The sequence below is a fragment of the Maylandia zebra genome, linkage group LG7, assembly GCF_041146795.1.
Source record: "Maylandia zebra isolate NMK-2024a linkage group LG7, Mzebra_GT3a, whole genome shotgun sequence".
NCBI lineage: Eukaryota > Metazoa > Chordata > Actinopteri > Cichliformes > Cichlidae > Maylandia > Maylandia zebra.
In genome coordinates, this window is record NC_135173.1 from 3,622,832 (window position 1) to 3,637,528 (window position 14,697).

At 39.3% G+C, this 14,697-nt stretch overlaps 2 protein-coding genes across 24 annotated transcripts in view; both read right to left on the reverse strand.

Moving 5' to 3' along the window:
* Positions 1-666: 666 nt before the first annotated feature.
* On the reverse strand, positions 667-10,353 carry ttc38 (tetratricopeptide repeat domain 38). The gene is made up of 14 exons (XM_004568274.3): positions 10,221-10,353; positions 9,707-9,784; positions 9,519-9,600; positions 8,668-8,839; positions 7,480-7,653; positions 7,006-7,081; positions 6,563-6,682; positions 6,371-6,430; positions 6,110-6,148; positions 4,082-4,163; positions 3,509-3,674; positions 2,172-2,331; positions 1,672-1,745; positions 667-1,309 (listed from the first exon to the last, which is right to left on the reverse strand). The coding sequence occupies exons 1-14, from the start codon at positions 10,248-10,250 to the stop codon at positions 1,222-1,224; spliced, it is 1,401 nt and encodes a 466-aa protein (XP_004568331.2). The 5' UTR covers positions 10,251-10,353; the 3' UTR covers positions 667-1,221.
* Positions 10,354-11,272: 919 nt separating this feature from the next.
* The window catches only part of mical3a (microtubule associated monooxygenase, calponin and LIM domain containing 3a), a 79,306-nt gene continuing 75,881 nt past the window's right edge, over positions 11,273-14,697 (reverse strand). For all 23 annotated transcript variants that reach the window (XM_076885567.1, XM_076885562.1, XM_076885575.1 and 20 more), the window contains 3 exons: positions 14,534-14,633; positions 13,292-13,365; positions 11,273-13,185 (listed from right to left, as the gene is read on the reverse strand). In XM_076885567.1, coding sequence (XP_076741682.1) covers positions 13,001-13,185; positions 13,292-13,365; positions 14,534-14,633 — 359 coding nt within the window. In that variant the 3' untranslated portion in view covers positions 11,273-13,000. The remainder of the gene's footprint in view (positions 13,186-13,291; positions 13,366-14,533; positions 14,634-14,697) is intronic.

Below are 14,697 nucleotides of genomic sequence, written 5' to 3' on the forward strand. Positions count from 1 at the left end.
GCTGTCCATGAGAGACGGAGAGCAGAATGTGGGTAAAGCATTGTCCTCGTAGCTGTTTTTATAGCGCACCACCACACACTTCAAGTGCTTCATAAGTCACAACTGTGACGAATTTATTTCGCTCAAAGTCCAAAGATTGGTTTTTGTATATTATTTCTTCAACACCATTTATCATAGACATTGTCAGCCTATTGCTGATGTTACATACATAGATATAGATCAAAGTGTTCAGTATTAAATCAGTTATTTTTAAACTCTAATCAAAGAAAAATGTTACATTTTTGATTTTTTTTTAATCAAAGGAAGCTCATTTTAAAATGTTACATCAATTTCAATATAACATTTTAGGTATTTGAAATTTCAAAATGCTATTTTCCCCCAACAAAACATTTTTCTCTTTCTTTAAATCTCACATTTTTATGTATTTCAGCAGCATTACCACCACATTCCCACCTTTCAGTCGGGGTTCAGCCTTGTAGCACCAGCTGAACAGCTGCTACTCAATTTAGCCCAGTGGAAATCTTTTTACAACAATGTAAAAGCAATTTCAAAATCATACCAAGCTGTACAGTAACTAAATAAATGAAAGGACTTAAGACGGTTTATAAAACGTACAACAGCATTAAACCAGCTAAACAGGGTTGGGGGGGGGCGGGGGGGGGGGGGGGGGGGGGGGGGTTGTTTATTGCTGAGCATCACAAGTCAAGATCCAGTGGCAGTAATATTAATCATCATTTGAAGCTCTGATAAGCTAAACAATCAATATAGAATATTTATAAAAGCAAATGTTTATTTGTTTAAATATAGAAAGTGAGAGAAGGCTCATTTAAAATAACATTGTTTTCAGTCTAGCTTCAGAGTGCACAGCGCCACCACTGTCATGTAATGTAATAAAAGCTTTCATTAGAAAAATGGAAATACAATTATTTGGGGAATAAAATTAACAATTTTTGGAATGAATAAAAAAAAAAATAATTTGCACATAAGTTATTGCAGAAATTTGAATAATTCAATTTTACATATTTTTTCATGTCAAACTAGCTTACAGCTGTGTATTAATTATTGAATACTTGGAGTCTATAGTAAGAAAGAACTTCAATGCGAACTACAATGAGATTTGCATGAAAGGTTTCCACTCTCTTAACACTCCAAGCTCTTGATAGTTAAATCTTTTAAACCCACAATGGTTGTTTTTTTATATGGGAACTGGTTTGTGCACCTCTAGTCCTGAAGTGCAAGAGCTTTCTGCATCAGACGATGGGTCAGAGGAGAGTTTGGCCTCACGGCATCGCGCTCTGCCAGAAGACATCTGGGGAAATTCAGCACAAGACAGTGCAAAGACATGAACACAGATTCAAAGAGACTGCAGGCTGAGAGGCTAAGCTGATCAATAATGAAAGTATAACATGCTGTACAGACATGGATGTCAGTTACATAATAGGAGCATGAAAGCAGCTCGTGCTCTGTATGCAGATGGAAAGCAGTTAAAGAAAATCGGAGTGGACAGCAATCGCAACAAAACTATGTTGGAATTTCAGTGTTTCAGTGAATGAAAGATGGGGTTTTATTTCCCCTCGCACAATCTTCCGGCATATTCCCATGCAAAAACACACTGATACTGGGGGGAAAACACCCCAAAGCATGAAGCCTGAAATCCCTGCTGCTCCTTACCTTCCCAGCTTCTGGTGGTGCTTATTCTCCGATTTCATCGCAGCATGAATAAGCAGCTGATTAAACAGATCCCTCTGAAAACAACAATACACAAACACATTATTAGACACAAACCTCTTTCAGTTGTAAAAGGACATTCTGCATTTTGTGTTAGATTGTGTTACATTTTATGTAAACTGTGATGCCTTAGAGAACGGTTCTCAGAACAAAAATAACATAAAAGAGTTCATTATTCATACACTGGTGCACTGCACTCCACATGTTCACACGGTCTGGTATGTTCATAGATAGAAAGACTGCAGCTTTTCTGCACAACACTCCTAACCTCTGACCTGTTTTTACAGCATCAAGGATTTCACTTTTGCTCAAGAAAACAAAGTATGAGCAATGATATCCAAAGATAGTAAAGCCTCGAGGCTTAAACATTTTCAGCAGTTCACTAGGAGAGCTGCAGTTTGAAATGATTTTCTTTAACAGTTAATAAATTCTTTGAGACTTACCTGTGCATCACTGCCACCTATGTCTACCATGTGATAGCGTAAAGGGTATAGTAGCTCCACAGTTTGACCGTAGTTACCCTGGTTGTACTCCAGCATAGCCTGGCACATTGGTATCCCTATAGTCCCGGCCAGCTGATGCTGCTGATTGTCTCCTGGATCCCTGTGCAAGAAAAACACTGTTTTAAAAAAAGGAAACAACTTTTCTTATAAAAAGGAGCCAAAGATACAGAGTAACAAGTTAAAAACTGTTAATGCTGCATCTCAAAGAAGGCATCAGCATTAAATATTTTGTGAGAGTAGAAATCCAGGGATCTGGTTTGTCTTGCAAAAAGAAAATTAAAGCAAACATAAAGAACACATTCTGGAAAAAGACACTCTGTGGCTAGTTAGTTTATTTCTACATTTTTTGCTGACTTGTAAAGACACAGGAATATTTCCCTCTCCTTTATCTTTTGTGGTAGTTTCCCTTGTGGCAGGCTCTCCATGTGTGATAGCATATTGGTGTCTAAGTCTGCCCTCCTCACACAAATGGAGACGAACTGAACAGAAGCGAGCTCAGTGAAGTGCATCTAATATTATGTGAATTTAAACACTTGTTATGTCACTGTAAGTGCATTAAAAGCTTCAAGAAGTGTGAGTCCATCTGCAATGACTTCAGAGAATGACTCTCTTAGGTTTGTCTTTGGAAAAAAAAAAAGTGCTGCTGTTGCACTTATCCAAACTTCTGCGGCCCAGTCTCCTCCCTACAGCAGTCAATCTAGAGGGAAAGCTGCAAAGACCTCTGAGAAGGATTCACTTCACTGTCCTTAAGCTTTCTCAGATTAGCAAATACTCTGAGTGACTGCCTCTGACTGTATAATTACCATATGGAAAAATATGGATCAGTTTAAACTATGCAATCCTCCAAAGACCCAGGTAATAAAAAGTAATATGCTAGATGTAATTGATGCATGCTGCGTTTGAACATGCATGCAGCTCGTCTAATACACTCAAAGTAAAGCTGCGATGAGGAGAAAATTACATTTTCTTACTTAACTCACTTTCAAAGAAATCCAACACGTCTTAAGTAATAGTGAAAGCACGACAGCTTTAAGGACTGGTTTTAAATGTGAGCTGTTCTGTGGTTTGTATGCTCGACGAAACGAAGAGCACAGGCCATTATAACCTCAGAGAGAGGGGCTTCCCTCTGCAGCAGATGCCTCTGACTGTATTCACACTCTATCTCACATCCTACGCTCAGTCTTGTCTCCATTTTACATAAGGCTTGTGTTGTTCTTATGTAAGCCTGACAGAGTGTTGAGGTGTGCAGTGAAGAGAAGAAATGGCACGAAACTTACTTCGCCAATTCCTGAAGGCCCTCCAGCAGACGCCGACTAGTCCCAGTCTCTTTAGCTCCCAGCGACACCATAAGGAAGTGAAGGTCATTAAACAAGGTCACGTGATCGTCAGTGTGAGGCCGAGTTACTTGGAGCAGCTCCTGCCAACGCTCCTTCACACACACTCCTGAAACATGCAGAAACACAAACACGCTAATACAGCTTGAAGGCTGCATAGTCAGCTGTAAAACAGAGCAGGAAGAAAATGTGGTCAGAGGTTCTGTTAATTACCTTAATTTCCAACAAAGCACTTTTGAGGTTCAAATTAATGAAGGATGGCAACTGAGATCATCTCACCTCATTAGCAGTTTCACTCAACACCATACTGTCTTAAATTATCTTAAATTATTTGTTCCAGTTGCCCATCAGCCCATTAGTAACACATTAGGAAATGTTGCAGCATTTTGCCAGCTGGCATCATTTTAAACATATTCTATGAGCACAAAAAAAAAAATGCATTACTCCTGAATTTTAATCAGAGTGTGATGAGTGTCTGAGATGTATTTTTAGCATGCAGTTTGTTCTATATCTTACCGTCCATTTCCAATCTGTAAAGTAATGAGCAGGCATCTACAATGTCCAACATGGCTCCCGAGGCCTTGCAACGCCTGAAAACCTTAGTTGAACACAACACACTGTCATCACCATTCATTCTAATCACCAAAGGACATACAGACGTTTACATGCACTCGTCATGGGCATGAATGTCATGGTCATTTTGCTCTTTGTTCTTTTTCCAGGGTTTAACTAATTGTAGAGCATACATCTTTAAGGACTATAAAAAACAAGAACTGGGCCACATACATACATATACCGTATATAACTAATATTTGGTTAAATGTCACTTAATAAACCAGTTTCAAAGTGTGTTTAGGATCACTGACCCAAATGTGTATCCAAGTTTCAGCTGTCTAGCTGTTGACTTGAGGTAAAGAAGAAGTTGGAGGTAGTCCTTTAGTATGAACTGCAGGAAAACAGCCCCAGAGCTTGATGCTACCCCCACCTTGACTGACAGCTGGTAGCCTATTCTAACCTTTACTTCTCCAAACTTTCCTCATCATTGTGGTCGAACAGCTCAATCTTTGTCTTGTCTGACCATAAAACTTTTCTCCACAAGGCTTGCCTCTGTGGGTTCAGTTCAGTTGTGCTTGAACTTTGCAGCAGGGGCTTTGTTTCTCGGTTCATAGCGATGCTTCACTGTGAACGCTCAGCCTGGTGTTCCAGCAGCTTCCTGTTCATGGCAGGATTTTTGATAGTTTGAGTCTTCTTCTAGACCTTAGCAAAGCTGTGACATACCTGAATAACTTTTACTTATGTACAATAGTTTTGAAGTTTGATGATCTTAGAATTTCCAGTTGTTTAGAAATGGCTCAGAGAGACCTTTCCAACTTGTGTGAATCTACACAAGTTCCTTGGACTTTCCCATTGCTCTGAGCATTGATCGATTCAGCGCGTGATGTCGAGCAAATAATTTGTATGCTGTAAGTTAACAGGTCTTCACCTTGTCAAATTACCAGACAATGTACGACCTTCAGTACCCCTTATTAATAGACTTGAGTGTATTTTTTTTTTGACAACTTTATTTATAATTTTCCAATATGACAAAAGTACAGAAAAATATAACTCGAATTGTGATTACAAACACTGCCATTGTGAAACTGGTTACGCCAGTGGCAAACCAGTTGGATGCAGGAAAATGTGTAATCTATGGGCACATACAAAAAAAAAAAAAAAAAAAAAAAGTACTATCACGTGAACAAGGCAAAAAAAACAAAAACAAACGAACAGAAAAAAACAAAAAACAAAACCCACCAAAGAAAACAAAACAAACAAAAATAGAATAAAATAAATACATAAATAAAAGGGGGGGGGGGGGGGGGGGCTGCATTGTGCGCAGTTCTGCAAACACCTCTTAAGTGAGTGTATTTAAATATTTGAGCCTGTACGTATGATTCTGACCTTTGATGGATTAGAAAAAAATCTAAACTAAAATCCAACTTTTAAGCCAAATTCTTGTTTTTAAATATTTAAAGGTGTATCCACCTAACACTTCAAAGAAAGTCAGCCAAGAATTACCATGACATTCGTGTCCATGATGACTGTACACAACGTCTGACCACGTTGTGTACAGTTCAGAGAAATTAAGTAAAGAAAAGAAAAAAAACGAGATGCTGAACTTTGCTGATGTGAATTTCAGAATTTCTTTTGCGTTCAAACTTTTAGCTGAGAAGTATTATTCTAAAGGTGCAGGACATCAAAGAGATGTACTTTCAAATTGTCTCTCTTATTTTTGGAGTATCACGAAATATAATCCGCTTTGGCTGTTGACACTGAAATGAGTGTGGGTGGTTCCTTGGCTCTGACATATGAATATGGATTTGACTTTCATTTTTGTTCACGCTTACCTTCTTGACTCACAACGAGCACATCAAACTGCATTAGTCTGCGTCTCTTGTGCAGTGTTGTGCAGTGGCGTATGCGTGACTCTGGAAGTTACTAAGAGTATGTACTCAGACAGCTATAGTATTAAAGTTTAGATGCAAACTTTCAACAGAAACCAACCTGAGTGTCGTATATTTGCAGAGCAGCTTCGTGTTGCCTCTGTGGAGGAGGTGAGGAAGACAAATTTGAATAACTTGAGCACTGAGAAATAGGCAACGTGGATAAATTGAGTTGCCCAAATGCAAACACAAATTAATCTTACAATATAATCAACCCCAGGCTTCAAATTACCTATGGGAGGCAATATCATAAATACATTCTCCACAAACACTGTGACTGCCAGCTTTCCACTTGGCTGAAAAAACCCATTATCATCTTTACCTTCTCGATGAAAAATAGAGCCCAGTGCCAATAGTTATGACTGGCCAGCATGTCAGTTACCTGGAATTAAACATTACAGAGTTCAAATACTTTTCCCGGGGCTATTTGGATATGTAATATAATTCAGTCGTCTATGGAACAGATTACTTGTATGTGATTAATCAAAAACAGAAAAGAACAAAGTCATCGTACCTCCCAGTCTTTCTCTCTACTTTCCATGAACTTCAAGCCTTTGTCCAACTCTGCCTTCATCTCACAAACATGGGCTACAGAGTGGACTGACCAAGCATCGTCGGGAGTTAGAGCGAGCCCCTTCACAAGAGAGTTTGCCGTTTTGAAGCAAGAAGAAGCGATGAACGTGTTGATAAGTAACTAGATCTAAAATGACCAATCCAAAATAACTGCATTCTAAACACTCAACATGATGCTCCCCAATCTTTTCAGCGACCCTCATATCATACTTTGTATGCATTACACGCTGAGTTTTGAAGGGTCTGCTGTTTATTCCTGTAGGTCTTTGACAGCAAATTACTTGCAGAGTTGAACTAACAAAATCAGAAAAGGGACCGAGAGTCCAAAACCCCCTGCTACAATAATGGCAACAGCTTGAATAACAGCAGAGAAGAAAATCTCACCTCCATGGCTACTTTCTCAGCCTGGTCATAGAAACGAGTTTCCAGGAGACCAAAGGAATATAGTCCATTCAGGTAGCTGAGAGCAGGTATGTGCACACGTACGTACACACAAAAACAAAGTAAACAAATAAATTTTAAAAAAAAGAAGATCTAATATGGCTCATTTCAGACAGTGAATTTACAAACGAGCTGCACCAATGCACAGCATACTGGAAATATTTATATTATTTCAAACTTTGAATCATGCAAAGCTACTCTGGCAGAGTGAAAGAACATCCTAACAGTTTGAAAGCATACATGCACACTTTAAACAAAAATACTAAGCACTGCACAACTACTTACTGTAAACAAGCCTCATTAGCTTACATGCTGTATGTTTTGCAGGTATGCATCCATACTGTCCCAATGCATGGCATCAATGTTTAGATTGACAAACAAAAAAAATCTCTGGTGACATTAAGCCGTCTTTTGTACCTGGACAAAGGCATGTGTGGTTTCCAGTGGGGAAGCACCCTGGCCACTGAGTCCCTCATTTGCATTTGGGCTCCCATGTAGAAATAAGCATCATGTGCAAACTTGAGGGCCAACATATCAGTTGGATGGTCTAGCAGAATATCTTCCCATGCCTCACAGGCTTTCGGAAAATTTCTGCAAGACAAATGTGTCGGTTTAAAAAAGAAAAAAAGAGCGAGTTCAGGGAACGTTGATCAGTACCTGGAGAATCACAAATGTCAATATGCTTTGTGAGCAGATTAGAGGGACTTGGAAAGTATCGCAAAGACAATGCTGAGAGCCAAAATGGCTCCTCGATATTACAGTATAGCTGACTATACCCCGGGGAAATAAGACAATGAATATAAAATTCAAATATTACTTGCTGGACTGTGACTGAAATTTTACAGAAGAGCTTGGCAGACAATCTGTAGTAAGAGAGTGTATCACGTAAGGCCAGGCAAATAACTTAGGGAATGAATATCACCTGATAAAAAATAAATAAAAAAAACACTTGTACTTCTGTGTTATGTATAAAAAACACAAGTTCAACCTATTTCTTCTGGCTCAATGAAACTCATTTCGACTCAGACTTCAACTACAGACCCCAGTGACAGATAAGATTAAATATGTAAGAGTCTCTCTTAGCATACAACTCTGAGAATGATTAAGTTACTTCATTTTAAAGTCATTACATCAGGATTTTGTACAGATTTATAACAGAAATATTTTTGATAGCGTTAAATAATTAACCCTTAAAATAATTTTGATAAAACCAGTTTTGTGCACATAAAAAAAAAAAAAACTGTTGCAGTGTGCAGGGCTCTTGGATAAGGGACGCTAAAACTAACCACATTTTATGCTTTTAAAAAATAAGTGTTTGTGTGCTGTCAATTATTGAGGTTTTTGTTTGATTGATTTTACATTTGTTATGCATTTCAATCATAAACATGCTTTTCAATCAGTTTCCTGTGAATTCACAACCACTTTGAACATTTAGAGAATTGGGTTTGCTGACTGATACAGGTTTCATATCGTCATCATGGGTTTATTGAGGCCTTCTGAGCAGGAAAACATTCAAAGATAAATTTGGCTCAAACACAACCCAATGAAGCACGGGCTGCTTTGTGATTGCGTCTCCTGCTGTGGCGGTCTGGCTCTGGACCTTACCCGTGTGAGAAGAGCTCCATGGCTTTGACATGGAGTCTCTCTCTGGAAGTGATGTCCTGGCTGTTGGCAAGTTCCACCGTCCTCCTCACAGCACTTGACAGACGCTCATCCAGCCTGGTGGAGCTTGTTGTTGCCACTAGCTCCAGGCCTGTACTTATCACATGCCCCATAACTACAGGAAAAACAAATAACAGCTGTCTTTTCTTTCTGGAGGTTTCTGCAGCTGCAGTTCTCATGGGGAACGAATCACATGCACTTGTAAAGTTTTGCCTTTGGACTTAAGTAAAATATTACAGGAGCTTCTTGGTTCCATTTCTGTTTATTTGCAGCATGAGATGACGAATAAGAGTTGTTTAACTCCACTGTATGCCCCTGATACGAATAAGTGCAAGCAGCCAGCATTTTAAAGGGTGTCTATTGTCAGCAATGGTAAACTTGGAAGACCTCAAATTGTTTTTCTTATGTAACCAGACATTAGGATCAATCAATTCAATCAACGTGTGTGTTTACAGCAGCTAAACTAAAAAGCAGCTTGCAAGTTCTGAGGAGAATCAATAAGTGTTGAACTTGCACAAAGGAGGGTAGAGTCATTTGCATGAACAACAACTAAATGCTTGATCAGAGCTCAAACTGACAGCTGACAACTGAGGCCTCCCAGCTACACATAACACTGAAATAATCTGAAGTGACTGACCTCTAACATGTTTATTTAAAGAGTAGTAGCCACATTTAATTGTTTTTCCTTGCAGCGTATAAACTAATCAGACATCTCAGGGTTTCTTTAGTCTTATTTTGTTGTTTTCCTTATTTCCATATTCATCAGAAGCATAGTTAACCCCACATTTAGTTACCAAAATTTGGGTCAGCTGCCTGGACAGCAGAAATGCATCCTTCAATTCCTCCCAAGCTGTCATCGTTCCTCCACTTCACGTACTGGGGGGTTAAAACACAATTTAGATCTTAAACAGCCTGAAACACCCACGGTGTGCAAACTGCGTGTGCATGTGGAACAGGTGTTTTCGGGTGTTAAGTAGGCTACCTGCGTGAGTATGGCGTCATACATTTTACAAGCCTCATTACTGCTGGTGGACAATGTAAGCCCCTCCGCCCTCCATGCCTGCAAGAAACGGGAACATAATGGTGCAGACGTTAATGCTGGGTTTCAGTGTGTAAGCCGTTTGCATGACAAACATGCTGTTGTCTCGTCGGCTTGAGCAACCTGAGGTTAAAGATTCATCGAGTAAAGGCAGCCAATTTCATTTCAGTGTTACCAGAGCCTAAATAAATCTACTTGTTATTGTAAAAGTTCCGGACACTTATCAACAGTGGACATGTAACTTATCGAGGTTTGCCTGCTTTATGCCCCTGCATGAATATTTTTCTGTAAACTAACAGTTTTATCCTTTTTTCACTTTAAATATACATATCTCAATAATACAAACTATGTTTCTCAATCCTTACTGCCACTTAGTTATTGCAACAAATAAAGAGAAAGTGTCGCTTTCTGTTCTTCATCCTTCTTTAAAGTTTCTTTCTCTCTCCGAGTCACTGACCTGGCAGTCCCTGAAGCTTGAGGAAATCATTTCGAAATCTTCAGCTTCTCCACCTACACGGGGGGGGAAAAAAAAAACCTGCTGGTGGGTCAACTTCTCGGTCAATAAAAAAAGAAAAACGGGCCGGAAGTTTGTCCCTCCGTTGACACTCTTTCAAAATAAGTGCACGAGTAGCGTTTAGAAAGTCTACGTCAGAATGTTTTCCGAAAGCATGCGCTTTATTTTGTTAACTGACCTGCTATTTACGAGTCCACAAGATTATTTAATGTTAAAAACATTTTCCCCACATTCAGTTTGCTTTACTTAAAGAACCTGCTGTCGTTATCGGTTATGGAGGAGAAACTATCCTCGGTGGCTACAAGAATTATCAGACGGGGAGTCTTAATAATGTTGTAGGATTTATCTTGGCTTTTGCTTGAGAAATTAAATTTTTCACAGATGACAGGACCATTCAACAGGCAGGGGGCATCAAACGTATTAAATGTACAATTCTGGGTTTTTGATGTCTGACACCAAGGCACTAAAAATCTATTTTCCCCACCTCTGCTGAGAAGATTACATTTCAGCCCCCACCCTCTTTATTCTCCCTCATGCAAGTCCCCCAATTTCATGGAAGCGCAGCAAAAAAATATCAGGTAATTTTAAGATGCCTGAGTTCCATCACAGTGCCCGCTACAGCTTCTTTGGCAAGTTAAGAGGCAGGTAGAAGTTAAGATTGAAGTTAAATGCGTTTCAAAATATACAGGAAAAGCACAGATAATACCATATGAACAGTATTCTACTACTTCTTTAAATCTATGCAGTCCCACCACATTATATAGCCTGCCTATTTGCATTTAGGAATTAATTCCTTTCTGCTACTGTACTTTGTGTTCTCGGTAGAAAGCCTCCGCTAATCCTTTATTAAGCCTGGGCTTGTAATGAAAGCAGAGAAAAAGTCACAGTAACATCTCAGGCTGGCTAAGGTGGAATGAAAGGTTTAAAAATAATAATCTCTTGCTCATAACTATAAGACATTCAATTAAAAAGTTTGATTTTAGAGGACAAACACGTAAAAGAACTGTATCGTTTATTGCCGTCTTCAGCATACATCCAACACCCCTATGAATTTTAGCTACATGAAGCATTTACATTACAAGTCGTTTGTCGACAGAGTAGTTTTAAAAATTAGGATTCACTTTCTTTACATATGATACAATTTGCACAGGTTAATAAATATCAATACAATCATGTCAACCTTGGAACACACAATCTAAAACAACAGCCCATAAAATTGTGTAATATTCACAGCTCCAAACAAGTCATAAATATAGCCTCTGACATTTCTACACTGTAAAACAGTGCCCACCTGGATTTGTACAATTGGCAAAGAGGCCTACTAGTCCGCCAAGGATGTCCAACGGATAAACCAAACCAATATTCTCATTCAATGTAGCTTGTGCAGTTCTTTAGGGTCCCATTTATGTGTAGTTTGGGGACCTGCTGTAGAAAAGTGTTGTTTTAAAAAAAGAGCTCCAGTGGAACACACAGATGTGATTATTGGATACCTCAAAAAAATCTAAACAAAAAAAAAAAACTTACGTTTATAGAATGGAAATGAAAAGGCATCTTTTTCAAAGCTAAAGTATTAACACTGCAGTATATAGTTGTGTAGTGTTCTCTCTTCCTCCCATACTAACAACAGTAACATCAGGTCGTTAGTAACATCCCATTGTTAATACAGTCTATCCCGAGGATTGTTTCTACTGTTTAACAAAGCAGGAACCAAAATGTGAACAAATACTTGTAAACGTTAACGGTCAGTGTGATACACAGCCAATGAGAGCTCACAGAGAGGCCCATCATCATCATCAACTCATGTGAAATGCTTAAATATTTGCATCCAAGTCTTCTATGTGCCTGAAGCCATAATTCCTGACATGCAGCGGCATGTATGCGAGATACAAAAGAGATATGCGAGATAATGAGATTCTGGGCACTCTCCTGTGAATACAAATAAAATTAAAACAAAACCATTTTTTTTAACTGTTAAAAGCAAAACATGGTAATAAATACATAAACATGGACATATTTAATGGATTCATAGTGGTGACAGACTCTGCAGGGGGAAAGGAAAGAAAACAACAACAACCCCGGAGCGTTTTATGATGCATTTGTGGTTTCTGAAGGATGCTGATGTGAGTTTGTCACTAGGGAGAAAAAAAGGCAGCTTCAGCAGAGTCCGTTCTACAGTCAGACTGAAAAGAGCGAGCTAGGAGACCTTGCTCTGACATTTAAAACACACCTCTGCAGCACTAAGACCGAGGACCCTCATCTACTGAAAATGGGACTCGATTATACCCCCTCCCATTTTTGTTTTTACAATTCCTGTACATCAGCAGGACCAATCTTCATTCTTCCCTTTAAATAGTGGAGAACAAAGTCTTTAAACGCTCTCCTAACCCCCCGCCACAATTTTCAAGGTTGAGATGTTAAAGTTGTGAATATACACACCACGTCTCCACCCACAGACTGAGACAGCAAGCATAACTGCAAAGTGATTAACATGTACTGCCTTTGGGCAGGGGATATGTAAACGCTGCAGACTGCTCCAACATCACAGGCAGCCGTAGTGTACATATTATGTTGTTGGGGTTCTTCACACATTCGCTGCTCTAGGTGTGACAGTTTTAGGCCAAATGCCTGTGTCAAAGTTCAGCAGATATATCCACATCAAAGACGCCCACGTGAGACTGAGACCGCCTACGAGCAGTCGAAAACTTGAAATGATTCCCCTCACATCAAGCCCAGTTGAGGTTAAAGCCTTTAGAGAGCATAACAGCCTCCAGGTCCTTGTCTTCCTCCTTCTCTCGAAGTCTCTGCTCCTCCAGGAGAGCAACCAGGGCATCTCGTTGCTCCACCACTTCCAACATCTCATTCAGGATCTGCTTCTCCTCAGCCAGTTCCTTCTCAGATTTCAGGTGGTCTGAAAGAAGCCCGTGCAAATTTGAAAACAAAGAGACGTTATGCAGATATGAACGCTGGGAGCTCATTTGTATAGCCCGTCAGCTAATTTGCATTCGAGCGTTCACCTTCCACGGCCATCCGTTCCCTGAGTTCCTGCTGCAGTCGGCTCTGTCTGTCCTCCAGCTCCAACTCTCTGGCACTTGGGGACAGAAAGTAAGAAGGGAGACTGGCTAAGTTAGTGTCACTAATGAGCTATAGCTTTCGACATCTACATTATTCATCAGACTATTCATTTATCTATGTAGCATTTCATTAAAGAATATACTATCTGGCTGGAAAAAAAGATGGGCTATTAATCTAAAAGCTTTTGGTAAGCAATGATGAGATGATACTGGATAATTTAAGGGCCAAAATTAAAGCAGTAAAGTTGGTTTTCCTACATTTTTCTAAATGTATTGAAAAAGCGGTCACATATCAGCAGATGAAAAATAAGTGACTTCATAGCAGGGGAATCAACATCACACTCATAATATTACTATTTATAAAAGAAGGAGGTAATAAATCTCTGCTTCTGTCAAGAGAAACATAACTTATAAACCTTAAGAAAGACATTATATTACATATTTAGGCATTTATGATATTACACTTATAAAGTAATCTGACGCTGGAATGCATTTTGATCACCTGGCAACCTTCGGGAAGACTGGCTGCAACTTTTGGTTTCTTTAACCCAACTTAAGGGTAAAAATAAACATTTATGACAACATATGTGCAACTGGACTCATTCACTTTATAGATGCATCTTGTTAACCTATGAAAATGAGATGCTAACTTAGCACACCACCCTCTCATCCATGCACGGTCACTTCTGAAAAGAAGGATCCCTTTAAAACTGTAGTTCCCGAACCAGCTGGTGAGAATACAGTGACGTGGTCTGTTATTTACAAACCTATAATTCTTACTCAGGCTTGATTTGTTTATTATTCTGGTCACTGCTCTGAAGTTTCTCACCAACTACTGAAAACTATCAGAGTCCAAGGAATTCAAGAATCATCGCGATCGATGATGTCTGGTCATGGCCCTGTTGTATTATCCACTTACTATAAATCACTTTATAAGACGTACCCTTAAAATTAACCACTGAATTCACCTCATCTCAGCCAACTACTGACATTTTCTAAAGATCAGTTTTCCATCTGTACAGTGCACATTAGTGAAATTTGCCATCATACATGTACCTACATAAAAAGAAGAAGCTAACATATGAACCAGTGACAACCAAGTTTTGCATCTTGGACATTAAAAGGATCCAATCAGCTAACACATTTGGGGTTTTTTCCAGTGCACCTTTAAAGGGATGTACTTACAATATCATGAGTTCGGACTCGTAGCGGACTAGGGCATTTTTCTCCTGCACCAGCTTGAACCACTCTTGCATTAGTTTAGGATCGTCTTTCTTACCCATACCTGGATGGAAGGAGGAAGCACAGAGCAGCAGTGAGACTCCAGGTGGCTGCGGCACGACACTCAT